Genomic DNA, 19634 nt, shown 5'->3' with positions numbered 1-19634 from the left:
TGTTTCATTAATGACATTATTAAGCTACGCTTTTAAAGGGCTCTTTTGCATGCTTGGTATTTCAAAACAGTGCCGTTCTGAAATCAAATCTCATTGCTGATTATGTTTTTTTTTTACTCCATTATCAGACTTTCTTATTTTCCATTCCTTTATTGTGATAACTTGCCTTTGTGTTATTCAAGGCATAAACATGCCTTTTAGTATGTGGAATATCAGCATTAGAGATTTTATCCAGCGAATGAGTAGCATGTATTAAAAATGATAATGACATGATGGATTCCTTGGAATACTCTGTTGAAAAGCCAGACTGCATTTCATTTTCAAAAGTGTGAGAGGCATATGTGACCACTGAATCCCAGACACCAGTACATCCTTTTTATTGACATGATTAAGAATCTTGCTGTTAGTATTTGGATGTATTTCATTTGAACCTGCCTGCACCTGTTCCCAGAGGGCAAACAATTGCCCAGGCTGTCACTCTTGTGACAAGTTGGCCCCATTTGAACTGCCAGCTAACAATTGCGTCGACCCGCCTTGATGAATACACTGTGCTGAGCAGCCCATGAGTGATAGAGTGCTACTGGCTGCAAGCTGACTAAGAGAGGACCCTGGTTTAGGAATGATGTGTGAGACTTCCTATCATTTAAAAAGAACGACAGCTTCCTTTTCTCTGCATTTGTGTTGGCAACCCCAGGCACTAATTCACCAGTTGAAAATATATTGTCATAGATGAATGTTATAAGGTTGAGGGGAAACGTATCATGTGGCTGAGAATATACTTTTATGGACAGTTTGGATGATAGTGTCCATGAGTAAGAGGTCAACGGGTACAAAGTTACAGTTAGACAGGAAGAATAAGTTCTAATATTTTACTACACAGTAGGGTGACTATGGCGAATAACAATGTAATATGTGTTTCAAGATAGCCAAAAGATTTTGAATGTTATCGCCACAAAGAAATGATGAACGCTTAAAGTGATGCATATGTAATTACCCCAATTTGATCATTATACTGTGTGTACATGCATTGAAACATCACGTTGTATCTCATAAATATATAAAAGAATTATTTGTTAATTATAAATTTAAAAATTAGTAATGAAAAAAAGACTAGCTCCTTTTGAGAAAGATTACACAGATTGAGATAAAAGTAGAGATAAAGAGACAGAGAAGAGACTTCTCCCAGAATATGAAAAAAAGAAATTAAGACTTGAAGTAATTTTTTTCTAGTAAGAAAGATAATTTCATTTGTGCTATTTTTCAGTCTGTTTGAAGAAGTAAACCTTATAAACTTTTGAAGTCTCGGAATCACATTAATATTCTACTTAATTGACTTATGATTTTAATAATCTCATCCTTAATCTTTCGGCTTCAATATGGGTTTGAAAAGAAGTATAAGGGTGGAGGCTTCTCCTGTGTTGAAATTCTATGTGCTGTGAGATGCACTCTTGGACTTCAGTGTAACGTGTCTGCTTCTTGGATCAGAGAGGATTATGGGAATATTATAGTTGGTGTCTGATTAAAGACTATAATATGTGTGATTTTTTGCTTGGTCAATCAAACTTAAATGTTTCTTAATGGTAATAATTCCCCAATCCATAGTCACTTTTCAATTGTCGAAGTAGGAAGGCATAACTTCAGGTGAATACTTAAATGTAGAACCATCCTTTAATTCACACAAAAGTACTTTACTATGAAGTGTTTCTCTACAATTTGAATCTGCCTTGTAGAAAACAAAGGCATTACGTAGACACTCAGTGAACTCTTGTGAATGAAGGGCTGATTGACTAGATCAATAGATGAATGAAAATAATGTATGCAGCATAATGTGACACATGATTTGTGTGTATTATAAATATTTTAATAATTTATTTTAATGTTTAGAAAGTGAAATTTAAGATAAATATGGAGAAGATTTTATTTTGTTTTATTCTCCTCCTACTATATCTGCATTTACCTGTGAATATGTATTCTTACATACACTTATCTCACTGACGATTTGAGACATTTCAACTGATAATAATAACTATCAGTATGAGGGCATATGTTCCCTGTTAAGACTAAAAACCAGTTACTGTTCATGGCTGGAATCTGATAATTTATACTTTCAGTTTCATTAAGCACAGATTCATCCTACAATATTTATTGAGTATAAAGCACTTATCTAATTCACTATTACTGTACATGAAGATATTGATTGAACTGACATATAATATAAACAGATTTTCATGAACTTATATCATTAAGACAGAACTATTTATACAACTAATAGTAGGATATATAAATTCATGTGTCATGGCTAGTTTGAAGAAAATAAGATCAGCACATATGCAGATTTTGCTGTGAACTCTTGCACTAAGGAATAGGAAGGAGAGAATTGGTGGGTATTAGAGTTGAAAAGCTTATTGGATCCACTGGGTTGGGATCCATGGTTATGTCACTGATATCATTTAAATTTTTAATTTAATTTATTCATTTTAGTTTGTGAACTTAAACTGCAGTTTCTGTATGTGCTTTCAGCTAATAAACCAAAAACAAAGTAGTTAAAATCAGGATACTAATTAAGGAAATGGTGAATTTAAACTGTGGTAAAATTATGCTCCTTGCTAGCAGGTGAGAAAGTGATTGAAAACTGAGGTCAGGTCTTGTCATTGGTTTAAGACAATTTGGCTACTGATTGCAATAAGAGTGTGGCAATAGTTTCTGAGAGAGTTATCCGCAGTCACTGTTAGAGTGAACCAATATCTTTATGAACATGTGCAGTGGATCTATTGCCCTCATGTGAAAAGAGGTGGATAATTAGTCAATCTCTGTTTTGAGTGTGTATTATAGGTAGAAACAAGGACCAAGGCTTCTGTTTTCTTGTAGAACATTGCCTGGCACATAGGAAGTTCTCAATATATATTTAGTGGACAAATGAATCTATGTAAGTTGGAAGGAAAGTGAAGGACAACTCAGAACCTCAGTTATGAGGAGGGAGAGCAGACTTTATCTTGGATTTGCTGGACTGGTGTTGACTTTGGATGTGTGTGTGGCCGGTGCCCTTGGTCAGGCGTATCAAGCTAGCAATCAGAAAGTATAAACAATGAGGATTGCTGGCATACAAAGCATACACACACGCGTGCACACACACACACACACACCCTATTTTTATGAGTGTCCCCACAGTGTTCCATAGTTATTTGTAAATAACTGAATAACATGTATAGTTTCATAAAATAGCATGATAATCAATGTTATAAATAAACTAGGGAAAACTTTGATTGCTACCTTTTGCTTTTGCTTTTGCTTTATATTCATATTCTGTGCCTCGGAATATTTTAAATGGAGTTTACGCTCTAGAGTGGTGGACAAAATTAATAATGACCAATAGAGATAAAATGCGAGGACAGACTACACATGTCATGAGTTCTGATTTTTGAAAGAGAACAATTTCCTGTCTGTCAGTCTTGAGTGGTAACAGTGGAAAGTTAGCTAAGAAGAGCAATGGCGGGTCCGTGGCTGTGAGTACTTCCTGTCCCAAAGTCTTTTAGCAAATAGAAGGGTCTTGGTTTTATTGCAGTGTATCGTTACAAAATAAGCATTTACGAAAACTTTCTACTTACTAGCTAATGGACATTGGGTACTATTGAACCTCTTTGGACCTCTCTTTCTGGATCTCAAAATAGAAGATAATCATTATTCCATAGGATTAAGTGAGATGTTTGTAAAGTACTATTTCATGGTTTGGTTTACATAATCATGATTAGTTTTATCTTTATCATGGTAGCTGTGATATCACTCAATATCACAAAAACGAAACTACAAGAGAGAAATTTATTAGAATATACTACATGTATGACATCACAGAGGAAAAAAGACTATAATTATTTCATCTGATTAGATTAAATATTTTTCTCGTGTAATTTCTACAATTTTGTAAGGAGAACAAGTAGAATTATCCCCATTTTACAGTTAAGAAAACAGAGGCTTAGATAAGTTAAATAGCATAACCAAAGTAGAAACTATTAAGTAGCTGAGCTGTGACTGGGACATCAGGATTTGTCATACAGAAGAATATGTCATTTTCTCTCAACCTCGTGCTGTGTCAAACAAGATTTTAATTATAGTGATGCCAAAAAAGAAAGAAAGAAACAGTTACCAATGACATGAAAAGGGAAGAAGGGTCTGGAGACCTCCTGACTGTGGAAAGAGAAAAGTCAAAGATCTTGCTTAGGACATGGAACAATGGCACCAAACTTGCTGGCTTCGGCCAAGACCTCAGGCAATGAGTGCAGATCTTTTCTTTGCCAAAACAAGCAAAAGCAGGTTCTTACAGCATCACTACCAGAAGGGAATACACAAACAAATGGAATTGGGTAGGAGGCATAGCTGTTTATCAATATGCTTGCAAGATAATTTTTCCCTCCTAATGACAAAGCAAATTTACATATGTGCTCTGAAAGTTTTTTTTTTTAAATATAAGCATTTGCTTTATTTCTAAGAGAATAAATAAAATTAGTTTTGAAAATCCTATTCCATAACCCTGAAGCTTTTTTAGCTTTTTTATAGGCAAAGTCTTACCCCAGTGTCTCTGTATGTAAATGACAGAAAGAAATGAGAGTGAAACTAAATTATAGCATGAGGTTAGGGAGAAATTTGAAAACTGAAATGAGTTTGTATGGGAGGTCAGGTGCCCTGGCCACTTGGAGGCCATTCATTCTCCTGATCTTTCTTCTCTGAAGGACTGACTCAAACTTGAACCAGAGTATATTTCAGCCCTTTGAAATGAAATAATACAATTAATGGAAGCTACTAAAGAAAGGCAAAGGAGCACTCATTTTAAAAATTATATGACCAACTCTCAGAGCCAAAAGTAGGAGTCATCATTTCCATATTCAGATGACAGATATATTTTTGGAGTTCAGAATGAGTATAACATGGAGTCCTAGCTAACTATGTAATTAATGAAAGCCATCGGTTAAACTGCTAATAAATCAGAACTGATGTTCTTTTTTAAAGAAGAAACATAAGACTCCGAAGGGAAAGGGGAGTTCAGAGACCCTAAAGTTTCTGAACAGATACAAATAAGATGGGGAAGAACTCTCCTTGATCTGCTACATTTTCTACCGGGGACACGGCATAGCCAGATTTTATAAAATGGAGAATAAAGAATGAGTAGCTAGAGTGTGTGATTTATTTGAAAAATAGTGGTCATCTGGTGTTTGTCAAGGTATCAGGAGATAAAAGCAAATGGAATTAGACTTAGGGGCTCTGTTGCTTAAAGGCTTTTTGAGTTTGTTTTTTACTGCTGTGTAGCATCTCTCAAATCTTTGTGGAAACTCTGATATGTCTCTGAGACTATATTTAAAATGCTAAGACCTGTCATGGAGAGCCGGCAGGACTGGAGGCTTGGAGAGAAGAGGATAAGGGCAAAGACAGTTATTTCTTCTCTTAAACTCTGCACTAGCTGCTACAGCTATTGGTGCAGCTGCCACATGGAACTGAAAGAAATAAAGAAACAGAAAAAACAGTGAGGAGTACAGAGAAGACAAAAAAATAGGCAGCGTTTAAATGTAGGATATTTTATTTGAAAGTATATTTATGAAAAAACAATTACAAACATAGACCTATTGGTTAGAAAAGCAAGATTGTATTTCTCTGGCCTATAGCAATGTATGCAGTGATTTTTTATGCTGTTCAGCTTCCTTATTGAGATTCAGTGTGTATGGTACTTTATTGGAAATTGTTAAAACCTTTTTAGGTATTACATAAACCAGTTGTGGCTACCGTAAGTTTCTAGACTGCATATCTGCAGCACCCTGTCGTCGAACTGCCTAGATGTCCCAGAATCTCTTACCAACGTTGTTCACCCATTGCCCATCTTCTGCTCCCTTCACCTTTTTCAGAGGACTGCCCTGACTACTGGAGGTGCTTCACCCTCAGACTGGAAATGCTAGAGAGTTTACATCCCCCTAGGGAGGCCCATAGTCAATGTCTGACTTTTCCAAAGTATGAAAGCCCAGCTCCTGCCTAATATAAATTACATCCTAATACAGCTTACACTTCAGAAGTGCCCATGGGAACAGGTTGAGGTTGAGATGGGGCTTGAAATAGCTCCCTTGATTGATTTCTGCCCTTCCTTCCCTTGCTTCCCCCACTCCCTTAAGAGTTCTCCTGGAGCACATCTTTAATACATTTCTCGCACATGAATCTTCATCTCAGCTTCTGCTTCTGCAGAGCTCAAAATAAGATAAAATCTCCATCTATGCACACACACACATGCAAGTGTAGCCTAAATATATTTGTCTACTTACTGGGCAAATACACAGATCTTGCTGTGTCCAGATACCAAGATATACTAGGATAGTGGATGGTATGGTAGATAAAAATTTAAGTTTCATGCACACAGAATACTGTAGTGATAGAAGGAAATAAATAAATAAAGCTTCTGTTGAAGAGACAAAGGATTATTCATTTTTTTCTATAACAAAGTAGATATTTACAAAGGTTTTTCAATAAAATGGCTTTCTAAAAACAACAACAACAAAAATCAGGAATGGTTGATAGTTAAATGTGATCTATTGAAAATTTCTATATACTCATATATTCCATCAATTCAATAAGTTTTCTGTATCCTAACAATGATTTAGACCAGGGATCTAATCCCTGGGCCATGGACTGGTACAAGGTCCACGGCCTATTAGGAACCAGACTGCACAGCAGGAGGTGAGTAGTGGGGAAGCCAGCGAAGCTTCATCTGTATTTACAGCCACTCCCCATTCCCCATTGCTGGCATTACTGCCCGAGGTCCATCTCCTGTTAGATCAGTGGAAGCATTCGATCCTCATAGGAGCAGAAACCCTATTGTGAACTGTGCATACCAGGATTCTAGGTTGTGAGCTCCTTATGAGAATCTAATGCCTGATGGTCTGCCACTGTCTCGCATTATCTCCAAATCAGACTGTCTAGATGCAGGAAAACAAGCTCAGGGCTCCCACTAATTCTACATTATTGTCAGTTGTATAATTACTTCATTATATATTACAATGTAATAATAATAGAAATAAAGTGCACAATAAATGCAATGCACTTGAATCATCCCAAAACTATCCCCGCTCAACCCCAGTCCATGGAAAAATTGTCTTCCACGAAACCAATCCCTGGTATAAAAAAGGTTGCGGACCACTGAGTAGACTATATGGGAAATGGATATCAAGTCTGTACTAAACTATATTTTAAAATTTTTAGTATGATTAATTGCTAACATAATTTTCACAATTAAACCAGTTGCTTTATGGAAGAACAACAATGTCATCACTTGTATTATTTTGTAGATGTGAAAACTCCTTCATCAGACTCATCCAGAAGTCACCCTTATTCTAGTGACAGTGAGGATGAATCTGCAGTGGGGGACAGGGAAGCCCACGCTGACAGCAGCACAGAGGAAAGTGCCAGAAGTTCATCTTCTCAGGAGCTGAGTGAAAATGATGAGCCAAGAAAGTCTCACCTTCCAATTGAGGAATCCTTAGAAACTGAAATTGAAGACCAAGAAATAACAAAAGCAGATGTGGAGGCCAAGCCAATGCCAATAGAGGAAAGCTTTGAGAATGTTCTTAAAGAAAGAACGGAGAAAGGAACCCAAAGGATTGCAGAGGGTTTATCTGAGAAGTCCAGGAAACATGTTTCTGCAGAAGAAAAGGAAAAGGATAAGAGTAAGCTTTGGGAAGAAAGCACTGCTCGGGTGAAGGACAAAAAGGCAGGTCTCCCTGGGGTGGAGGAAGGTGGTAAGTATGGCCGTTAAGTTGAGCTGCCATCGTGCTCATGCATGGAAGCTGATTTTGGTCATTGCATTACGCCAAAGCTTGGGAAATACTGTTGCGATAATGCTTCAGGGATTCAAGATTTTTCCTGTGTCTCTCTTTGTCACATAATCATATATGTATTTTCAGTTTGCTGTTTGCCTTCTCTTGCACTTAAAAAATTACTTGATAATTTCTATCCAGCCTGTTTCTTATTTTCAGTAAATTCCCTCCTATGGGAATTTCATTTCAAGAATGAAATAAAGCACAATATGTGTTTGAAGGCAAGGATGTGTGTGGCTTTTAGAGATTATTTATTAGTAGAAATACTATTTGCTTTTAGCTATATATAGATTTTCAGATATATAGCTAATGTTAATAGGTGCTTACTATGTTCCAGGCAAGGTTCTAAACACTTATATATTAACTCATCACATCACAAAAACCCAATCTCCCTCTAAGTTACATTCTATTATCATCATCTCTTCTTTACAGATGAAAAATAAAATGTGGCTTCCAAAGGTTAAATAAGTTACCAAGGATTACACAGCTAAAAGAGGCATTCCTAGGATATGAATTCAGGCAGAGTTGTTCCAGAACTTCTAAATATTGCCTATCGCGTCTGTGTAATATGAATTTAGATTTAGATAATAGTGTAAAATTTTCTTACAAGATTCCAAACTTTCCTTTGAGTTCTTCTCTGAAACTGAGTTACTTTCTGATCCCTGGGGATCCTGAGTGTGTAAGATTGTTCATTTGACATGGAAAGAGTAAGGAGTGTCTGGATAATCAGGCCCCAGATCTTAGACACATGGAACGTCTGATGCTTTTCTCACCTTGAGGAGCAGAGTGAAAGGGCTGAGGGGTGTCCTGTGGACAGCTGGATTGTACCTGCCTGACGCTTGCCTGTCACATAACCTCCTGTGCCCTGGAACTGGTTCACAGTCCTTTTGTTGCTCTCTCTCATCTGTCTCCCCTGTCAATGCAGGAGCCATTCTTCTTGATTTTAAGACAAAATTTGTTTTCACATTTTAATATTACTAAAATTCAGCTACATTTTAACAACATATGAATATTTTTAGTGTCTATGTTACTTTTAGGCCCTTAAAAACTACTATTAAACTACTGAGGTCTCCTTCTAGGAATTGAAGATGTCGAATAGTTATCTATCACTTCAACCAATATTATTAATCTTCTACTATGCACAAGGCACCATAGTCAATAAAAATGTGTAAGAGAGGGTTTCTCCTTATACATAACATGCTGAGTGGAAGCCTTGGCACACCACCGGACAAAGGTTAGTAGTCCTATGTAAAATAGAGAAGTTACAAAATGCTATGTGGCTTCAAAGGAAGAGAAGTCCTGTTTGTTAAAGGACACCTTGAAAGTTTTCATGAAGAGCATATTTAAGAGACTGTAAGGGTTAAATACAATTTTGAAGGTGGGATACAGGAGGGTAAAGGTGTTTTAGATAGTGGAGTATAGCAATGCATATGACCTTTGAATAAGTTACCAAAAATAACTTTAGAACAGAGTTTGACAAACTTTGGCCCGGGGCCAAATCTGAACCATTACTGTTTTGTCTTGTTTTCTAAATAGCCTGAAAGCCAAGAATGATTTTCGTATTGTTAAATAACCCAAAAAATCCTAAGAATTTACAAACTGGGACTTTAGAGATAAAATTCATCAACCCCTGCCCTAGAATTATAATGCAAAGACCCTGAATATCTTCAAAAGAATTTTTGTCATATATAATCAAGATTCTAGCTCCAATATATTTGAAACCCTTTAATAAAATAATTCAAATCTTTGATCTTGAATTTCATTATGAAATTTTCGTACATATAAGGTGTCATCTAGAAAATGTGTACAAGATGACAAGCTACTAATAAAAAAGATAGAGGTGTTAAAGGTCAGTAGAAACACTAACATTATTTTCATTTTTTAAATTTTCACTTCAGAAAACTAGATTGTTTACCTGAATTTCTGCAAGTAGACATCTTTTTGTAAAGTAGGATAAACATAATGAGGGTCATAATTAGGCTGTAGAATATCAGAAATGTGGCACTATGATCATGTCACCTGGAAAACAGTAATTTTGTTTTTCTCTGAGTTTGTGAAATGAAAAGTGTATTGGTTTATTACTTTTCTTAAATATATTGGGAAACCATGTTCTTAACTTGATAACATCTATAATTTTAAAACATTTTGTTATCTTTTTATTAAGGTGGATTCAACACAAGATGGCAAGGTTTGGGATTGTTTATCGTTGTTAAGCTGTAATATATGTGCTATTATTAATTTTTTATTAACAATACACATGGAATGACATTTAGACAATAGAGAAAAGTAATTTTGAAAAATTACTCATAGGTTTATTACACACAAAAAGATCCCTTTTAGCATTTGGTCAGGATTTTTATTTGTAAACTTAGGATTTACAAAGTTTTGTTTTCATATTTTGTAAAATATATCCTGCTTTATATCTTAACATTAGACCATGATCATTTTTCACATCTTTAATCTTTATGAACATATTTAACCTCTGTATGTTATGCCATTCTGTGGTTTTCTCATAATTTAGCCATTTCCTTATAGTTGGACATTTACATTTTTTCTTGCTTTCACTATTGCTATTAGTACTTTAGTGAGTGTCTTATTACTAAAATTATTTCAAATTTATAAACATTTTTTAAGATATATTTCAGTAAGCATAATTTTTGTTCAAAAGTTATAGATATTTTAAAGTTTTTAATAAACTTTTTCCTCACAAAAGTTTGGTTTAAAAGTTTAAACATTACAAAACAGACAAGAATAAAGTGAAAGTGAAAGTCTTTCTTGCCCAACCTCTACTGTTTTTCTCCAGGGACAATGGTGGATAGCAATTTTTTTGTGTGTGCATGATTACAGAAATTATAGGTAGGTAGATAGATATAGATATATTAATATGTATTGATATATTACAAAGATACATACATGTATGTTATTTTTATATATAGATGGAAACATACTATATATTTTGTTCTGAGACTTACTTTTTTTCACTTAACCCTGTATCTTGAATGTCTTGTCACATAAGCACACTTCTCTTTTCTTCATATTCACCTAATCTGTTATTCTTATATTGCCACAGTATTGTATAACTGCACATTTTCTTTAAATAGTTCTTTAAAACCTATTTTAAAGAACTCATAGTTTTGTTCTATTGTTCATCTTCCACAAAGGAACAAAATTTGAGGGTTGTGAAAGCTAGGCAATATAGAGTCAGGGAATATAAAGCACAAGACATTAACAGGTAAAACAGAACAAAGACCACGTATAATATTCAGAATGATGTGGAAGGATTAATGCTATCAAAAATCTGAGGCTAAGTAAATTACAACAGTTGGGCGGCTAATGTTTTCTAAATACAAATACTCAGGGAAATGATTCAATAAATTTGTTAATATTTTAAATAATAGATTTAAAAGTCAAAAATAGTCTTTAAATTTTTGTATGAATAACAATTTCTAAGAAAATTCCACATAAAATCACAAAATATGCACACGTATATATTTTACTTAGATCCCTGACTAGAACTGTAGGTAGAAATGAAAGAGGGCTGAGAGAATGTGTAAACGACCATGTCTCACATTTGTATGGTACTTAATCGTTTTTCAGTTAGGATAAAAGCTGTGATTATGTTAAAGAATAACCTATGTTACGAATAAATCTGTGGGCTAAAAATCACATACAATTAATAATGTTTTATAGACTCTAAGCTAACACAATTTAATTTGAATTGTTTTTACTTGAGATCATAGTAGCGATGGATAAATGAGTAAAGTAAAGCCATTGCCTTCATACCTTTTAGGCTGATTGCATAAAATGATATTTTCCTTCTCATTGTTTTATAGTATGTTGTATTTAATTGAACTTTGTCCAGTCCATCAACAAATCAGATGAATTGAATAAAAGATATACGGTACACAGTGAAGCAGAAAGTAAAAGATTATAATTGCTAGCTACAATGAGACAGTGTTCTTGGGTGTTAATCCAGTATTACAGGGCATGGTCTTATTTTAATATGTTTATTTTTCTGTTACTTTCAGCTTAAGCTGTCATGCATTGTGATACAGTCTTGGCACTATGTTCTAATAGTGGAATAACTCAAGTACATTTTATTTGTAAAGTTAATTTAATTTATACATCATAAATATAGATGACATAAAGAGTAGTATATTTAATGCAAATTATAATATAAAATGCATATGGGAGTAAGCATTTTTTATTTTTGTATGTGAGTCAGGAAAAGTCATAGTGCTTGACCAGGCAATTTGAACTTAAATAATGGTATAACTAAAATGAAATGCAATTTTGTTATCAGGCAGGCAGGATAAACTGGTCCTGATGAAAGAACAAGAAAGTCAAGTGTTATGAGTTGAGGTCTAAATACAATTTCTGAATGACCTGTGAAAGCATGTAGTTGTTCTAATAGACCTCTTCAGTCAATAAATATTTGCTGAGGATCTGCTTTATGCCACACACTGTTCTCACTGTGAACACGACAGTCCCTTTCTACATGAATTTTATATTCTAGGAGGGAGATATGCCTGCCAAGTGGAAAATAAGCATGTGATGGGGTATCTGGGCTAAGTGATAGAAGGAAAATAAAAGCAGGGTAAGGGGATAATAGAGTGATGGTTTGAGGAAGGGGTGGTATTTTCGGGATGGCCTCTCTAATGATAAGACATCTGAACAGAGATGAATGAAGTACAGAGGGAGGCAACTCTGTCATCTACAGAAAGACCACAGGGAACGAGGAGTCCCGCAAGTGCAACAGTCCCAAGTTGGGAGCATAGTTGCTGAATGAAGGATTTGGAAAGGAGGCCATTGTGACAGAATCTAGTAAACAAGTGAGAGAGTAGCACAAGATGAGGTCAGAGGAAGAAGCTCATAGGTCATGGGAAGGAATTTATTCTGAGTTAGGAAATCTTTCCTCTAGAAAGATGTGAGCCCAAAATGGCATGATCTGAATGTTTCGAAAAGATTATTCTGGCTACTACATGGAGGCTAAATTTTAGCATTCTCTGCAACTGTCTTTGAACAGCTATGGTCTTTGGTTTGTAATTAATCCTGGTATTTTGTGGGCCATGTGTCAATGTCAAAGATGACACAAGAACACCTTCACTGTGTGGGTAGATGATGCTGGTCATGAATTTTGTCATGGTGAGTTGTTGGGAAGATAATTGACTGGCTACACAAAAATGATGAAAGCACTGGGATGCTTTTCAAGGTCACCAGGAACTTGGAATAAGCTTGGGCATATCTTTATGGTGTTTTTACAGGCTTCTTACATTCTTAAAATACAGATGAAAATTCTTGATAAAACAGTCTTCTGATATTCAGTTGCTCAGGATTCTTAACATGTTTTAAGATGGGATCAATTTGTTTTGTTTGAAACAGCATAGGAGAGAGAATGAATTAGATGTCATTGAGAATACATGATAGGGAATGTAAAAGGTGTAATGTATACCAAATTAGAGCATTTATGTTTGACATTTGGGAACCTGGAAGAAAGAACCGATAATGAAGATTCAAGTAAGCATGAAGTAGAATAACTAGTATTTTTGTTTCATGACTTAAGCCATTTATTAAAGTTATATGTATTAGTGGTTCTACTTCTCCTTACCTTTCTATTGCCCAAACCCCTCAGATACTATTGGCTAGAAAATATGTAGCACAGTTGACCTGCTTATCTGCGGTTTCAGTTACACATTGTTTACCTCAGTCTGAAAATAGGTGAGTACAGTACAATAAGACAGACAGAGAGAGAGAGGAGTAGAGAGAGAGAGAGAGAAAGTGAGAGAGAGAGACTATATCAACATACCTTTTATTATAGTATATTGTTATAATTTTCTATTTTATTATTATTGTCATTAATCTCTTATGTGCTTAATTTATAAATTAAACTTTATTATAAGGATGCATGTATAGAAAAAAGCATAGTATATATAGAGTTTGATACTACCTACTGTTTCAAGCATCTGCTGGGGTTGTGAATTGTGTACCCTGTAGATAAGGGGACTCCTGTACTGTAAAAACAAACAAACAAACAAAACCCCTGAAGCCCCAAGATATACAGTACATTGAAGTTCTTGTATGACTTCTTGAACTTTCCTTCTTATTCCTCTGTATATTTTCCTTTTCATCTGCTCTGGCCAACAATGACATCCAAAGCTTTACCGTGGAGAACAGGCAATTACAGGACAGAAATACTGTGGCTTTGTTCTGCCCCTTTTACATTGTTTTAAAGGAGAAAAATGGCCTAGAGGATATGTAAAATTGTAGGAGAGTCAGGGGAGAAAAGAGAAAGAAATAAACAAAATAAGCACAGAATTACCAAAAAAAAAAAAAAAAATTAGAAAAGAGAAAATGCTAACCTACAACTATGTTAGACCTGAAAAATTACAACTTTCATCATCATCATTCTAAGCATTTTTTGTTAAATCAAAGTTTATGTTAAAGAATACCTGAAAAATTCCAAATTATTCATTTAAACCACATAAATAATGCTTCAAAATGATCATAAGAATGTTTTTTATTTAGTAAATATTTAATAATTCAATTTGCATCTTGACTAGTAGATATTAAAGTGTCAACTTTTACATCCCACCTGTGATGGCCTGAATTTTTATATGTGATTTGATTTGTTTCCACAAAAGCAGCTGAATTATTGCAGTGAATTTCTAAGTTTCTACATTAATATAGCAGCAAGTGATATGAAGGCTATAAATCGACTTTTAAGGAGAATGTTAATTAGAAACACTGTGAAATTTACTTCATTTGGTAATATGAATTCAAGTACCTGATTTCTTTCTCCCTGTTCTATTTTAAATGAGGAAGAAAGTATAAAAATAGCAGTTGAAACGTTTCACAAAGTTTAAAACGTGTTTTTGTATCTAAGGAAGGTACCATCCAAATGTCACAAAATCCAAGGAATTTGCTACATGAGGGCAAATTAGAGAAAGACATCAGGAGCTATCATGTGTTTGTTTCCCACGAGAAAGAGGAGCGTCCTCATAGAAGTTAAAAAAAAAATCATCCTAGACTTAAAGGATCAGAAGAGGCTGGAAGCAGGGGTGAGCTGTGAGGACGCAGAAAGCCGGTATGCTGGCCTCTAACTGTTCAGTGTTCTTCACTGTTGCCACCCGCCCCCCCGGAAAGTTTGTGAGGCAACGCCAACAAAAAGTCAGCTGCACTGATGGGTAGAGGGTCTTCTCCCCTGAATTCATAGAGGCACTTCCCTAACAAAGAAGATGGCAATGTCAAGAGTAGATGTCTAACCAAGCCTGGAAGCTCTTGCAACCATAGAAAAGTAATGCAGTGAATTACATTTCTGCTAAGAAGGTTCAAAGCCCCACTTTCCTTACCTTTCTCCTTTAGCTCTTGGGTCACTGAATTGGAATTGGAAACTACTTCAGCTTAACATTTGTGAGGAAGATCTGCATCCCAGTGGGATTTAAGAGCATTCAAGAAGCTAACCACTCTCTTAATGGAAAATACAAAATGAATAACTCTCATTTGTATATAAACATAAACATCAGTCCTTTTCATAATACATAAGGACACAGAAAAAATGATTAATGTGATTTAGAAGGTTGGCCTATCACGTAACTATTATTCTCTATGTGCCTTTTTTTATAGCAGCACAGAGCAGAATTTGTTGAATCCACATTACATGATAACAGTGCAATAAAACTATAAATTATTTACAAAATACAATTAACTCTCACCAGAAAAATGGAAAATTTAAAAGCAGTACTCTAAATAATTCTTGGATCTAAGAGAAAAAAACAATTCACTGGATAATTAATTAATTGCAATTATTAGTGCCAACAAGTGGTATTTGTAAGGTGACCAATTTCTAACTATAGCCTCAAACTACCAACCCACTGAAACTATAACAACAACAACAAAAGTAATAAACCACAATGGAGAAGTATTCATAAACAGACTTTAAGAAACTTATAAGAAGGAAGAACCTAATATATGGACAATAAGAAAAACATGCTTTTCCACACAAAGAGGATGAAAGAGAAATATGATAAATGGGAAATCACTCCCACTATTTGAATAGAAGACTAAATATAAAGATGATGATAATTTTTGCCAGATTAAATCCAAAATTTGATGTAGAATGTCTGTAAATCCTAACAATAATAGTTTGGGATTTGAAAACAATTCATTAACTTGGAAGAAATAGTACTGAGTAATGTGAGATTCTTTGCAATAGCAGCAGCAATAACAGCAATAACACGCGACTATACAGGAAAACAAACTCTGGAGGAAATATTTGCAAGATGGATATGCAAAAAATTTATGTTTGTATGGACATAAAGATGGGAACAATAGATATTGGGGACTACCAGGTGGGGGAAAGTGGGTTGAAAAACTACTTATTGGGTATTATGTTCACTGCATGGTGATGGGATCATTTGCACACCAAATCTCAGTGACATGTAATTTACTCATGTAAGAAACCTGCATATGTACCTCCTGAATCTAAAATAAAAGCTGGAAAAAATGATTGATGTTTGTAATACATAAAGAGTTCTTACAAATCAATAAAAAGGCAAACATCATAACGGAAGAATGTACATTGTATAGCAGGAAATTCACAAAAGGAAAGTTTGCTGCTAATATTGAAAGCTCTATCCTTGCCACTACTTTTCAATTACTAAAATATCAAATAAAGAAAGAATTGGTGGAAATTGTGAAAATAGTGCAGGCACATAGGCCTTTCAGTCATTATTGACGACATTGTTCATCCCACCTCCTTTTTAAAAGAACATTTAGAAATATGTATAAAAAGCTTCTAAAAATTCATAGCAATTCCTCTTCCAGGAATGTGTCCTAAGGGAATAGTCAAAAATATGTGTAAAAATGATTATAAGTAGTGTTTAAAATAGCTTTATAATCACAAAATAATAGAAATAGCTCAATATTTAACAATAGACATTGATGAACCGAAATTTAGTAAGACTTTATTAGAATGTTTTATGTGTTACTGAAGAGTCTTTTAAATTTAATGATATGGGAAAATAGTCACAATACATTTCTAAATTAATAAAGTTGGATATTAAGTGCTACCTTTAGTAAGAATTTAGTAAAAAATACTTGGAAATCTATTAAAATGTTAACTAGTAGCCTTCTCTGAGTAGTGAAACTATGATAATTATTTTCTTCTTTGTATCCTTTACTTTTTTCAAGCTTTGGATAATCCATCTAAATACCATCTCCATATTTAGGGAAAATGCAATACATATTAAAATATATTTGTTTTTATACTAAAAAGCTGACATTGTAATATAAGAATATTTTGATATTTTAAAAAATATCTTAAAGTATCATTATATCATTTGAGTGAAAAAAAAAAGCTTATTCTCTAAGAAATTTTCTATGTGTGACAATTCCATTTTGCAACTAATGCTGTGAGAACTGACAATCACCTTTGCCTCTAGTGGTCACCTTTATCGATAGGTAAAAGACAGGAGCCTTAGGGGATGAAGGGCTAAATAGAGAGAGGCAACAAAGTGATGTGTCGCATTACTGAAATGGGAGTCTCAGCATGCACAGTCCTCTTTTACTATGGGTGGAAAACAGTTGGGGTTAGACACCAGCCAAGTTCTTGCTTTTAAGTTTCAGTTTCAGAAGAACATCTGAGAAAAAATGACCAAGTGAAGCCTTTTCTGGTTTCACACCTAGTAAGTCCTTGATACTTAGGCCAGCATCCCACTCATACTGAACTCAAAATAGGCAACACCTAACTATACAGGCTCTCATCTACTTCCAAAGGCTAATCCTCCAGGGGCAAGCCAGCAGACGTGGGAAAATGGTGATAACATCCCTGAGACAGAGGGACTACAAGCTTCACTATCATTTCTGAGTGAGTTTTAATTTTCAGAAGATGTTAGTATTGTTTGGCTTCTTATAGTAGTCTTTTGGTTCAGTAGCTGCTAATTGCATAATTATTGTTTATTATCAATATTGTACACTATATTTTTATACCCTGAACTACTTGGACAAAACTTTGATGTCTTAGCACTGATGGAATAAAGCTTCATGTAATTGCCAAATAAATTTATATGTAAAACCTAAAACATTGCTTATTTGAACTCTCTAGATATACAGTATTCACATTATACTGGAAGGAAGGAAAGAAGGAAGGAAAAATGGAGAAAAGGAAAGAAAGGAAGAAAGGAAAGGATGATATTTAACTCATATGTATTATGTTTATCAAGTTTCTAAAATGAAAACTTGATAGCAAATCCAACTATTACATCATTGTCATGAGTCAATATCATCTCTAAACTCTTATTGTAAAAAACTTTTGTTGTATTGGATAAATGAGGAAAACTGATGTTCAAATATTTTTAAAAGAGAATATATTTGAACTATATTATTCCCCTTTTTCATTTCTGTTTGTTCTCTTAACATTGTTAAGTCATAATTTTCCCTTCAAAACCGATTTGAGGCAGGTATTCCACTATTTGTTTCCAAATACAGAGGAGTCAGTAAGTAATTACCCCTTAGTAGTTCACCTTAAAAGAAGCAAGAAGCTGCATTCTAGTTCTGTTTTCTCAAAGTAAAGTCGTTGTATCCACTGTAACAGAATATCAGGGGAGGATGAAGGAAGGAAGGAAGGAAGAAGGAAGGAAGGAAGGAATGGAGGGAGGGAAGAAAGGATAAAAGGGAGGAAAAAGGCAGAAAAGGAAAGGAAAGGAAAGGAAAGGAAGGAAGGACGGAAGGAAGGAAGGAAGGAAGGAAGGAAGGAAGGAAAGAAGGAAGGAAGGAAGGAAGGAAGGAATGGAGGGAGGGAAGAAAGGATAAAAGGGAGGAAAAAGGGAGAAAAGGAAAGAAAGGAAGAAAGGAAAGGAAAGAAATTAGTTAGTTTCAGAAATACCATGTTCTTATCCCAGAAGACAGATCTAAGTCTAGTGTTATTTGAAATAACTTGTTAACAAGGAGGTGATATAATGGTAATGTCAGAGATTTATGGGATTTATGATATGGGTCATCAGATGATAAGCAAGGGTTGTAGAAAGGGAATTGTCAGAAACTAAAGACAAACTTAATTGACTTTACACTTTGACCTAGAATCATACCACATTGGGTGATGACACTTAGAAATGCCCATCATCATCATCATCATCATCATCATCGCTGGTATTTATTAAGTGCCTAGACACTTGCTAGTAAGTGGAAGATGAAGATGCTCTCTCTATATTATTTCATTTAATCCTCTCAAGAACTTTTGAGTAGATAACTCTTTTTGACAGATGGGTAAACCAAGGCATTGGCTTAGGCCAAAGCAATTGCTCAGTGTGATATGGTTAGTATGTAGTATGATAATTGAATTTAGGTCTCTGTGATCCTGAAGTCTATGCTAGTAACCAACTACAGATAACATGAATTTCTATAATAGCTTTTACTGTCAAATTTATAGGAATTGTGTAATAGCTTTTTTGCTTCTGTCCACATGGAGTGAATATTGGGGTCAAATCACTAAAATCTACTAATGGATGAAATGCTCGTAGTGTAGTCAGCTCTAGTAGTTTTAGTAATTTAAAAAAGCAGTGATGATTGGTGTCATAAAAGCCATGGCACATATTCCTAGAAGGGAAAATGCAACGAAACTGCTTTTTTCAATCATTTCATTGCATGTTCATTTGGCAAATCTATCACTGCTCATGGCTACTCGCTCTCTCCTTTTTTAATGCAAGTATTTCTCTGCATGGATTTCTTTACTTCATGATCTTCTCTTGTGTATTGTGTTTTCTTTTTGAAATCATAGCTTGGGAGTTGTTTATG

General features: G+C 34.6%; 1 protein-coding gene across 1 annotated transcript in view; it reads left to right on the top strand.

The window, feature by feature from the left end:
- The window catches only part of ERICH3 (glutamate rich 3), a 113962-nt gene that overhangs the window by 84806 nt on the left and 9522 nt on the right, over nt 1-19634 (top strand). The window contains 1 exon segment of the mRNA XM_033225317.1: nt 7317-7766. Within this exon segment, the coding sequence (XP_033081208.1) occupies nt 7317-7766 (450 nt within the window).

Source organism: Trachypithecus francoisi, unplaced genomic scaffold, assembly GCF_009764315.1.
Source record: "Trachypithecus francoisi isolate TF-2019V2 unplaced genomic scaffold, Tfra_2.0 Lachesis_group12, whole genome shotgun sequence".
NCBI classification, from domain to species: domain Eukaryota; kingdom Metazoa; phylum Chordata; class Mammalia; order Primates; family Cercopithecidae; genus Trachypithecus; species Trachypithecus francoisi.
The sequence above is the reverse complement of the archived record's forward strand: the minus strand, read 5'-3'. Positions and strand labels throughout refer to the sequence as shown.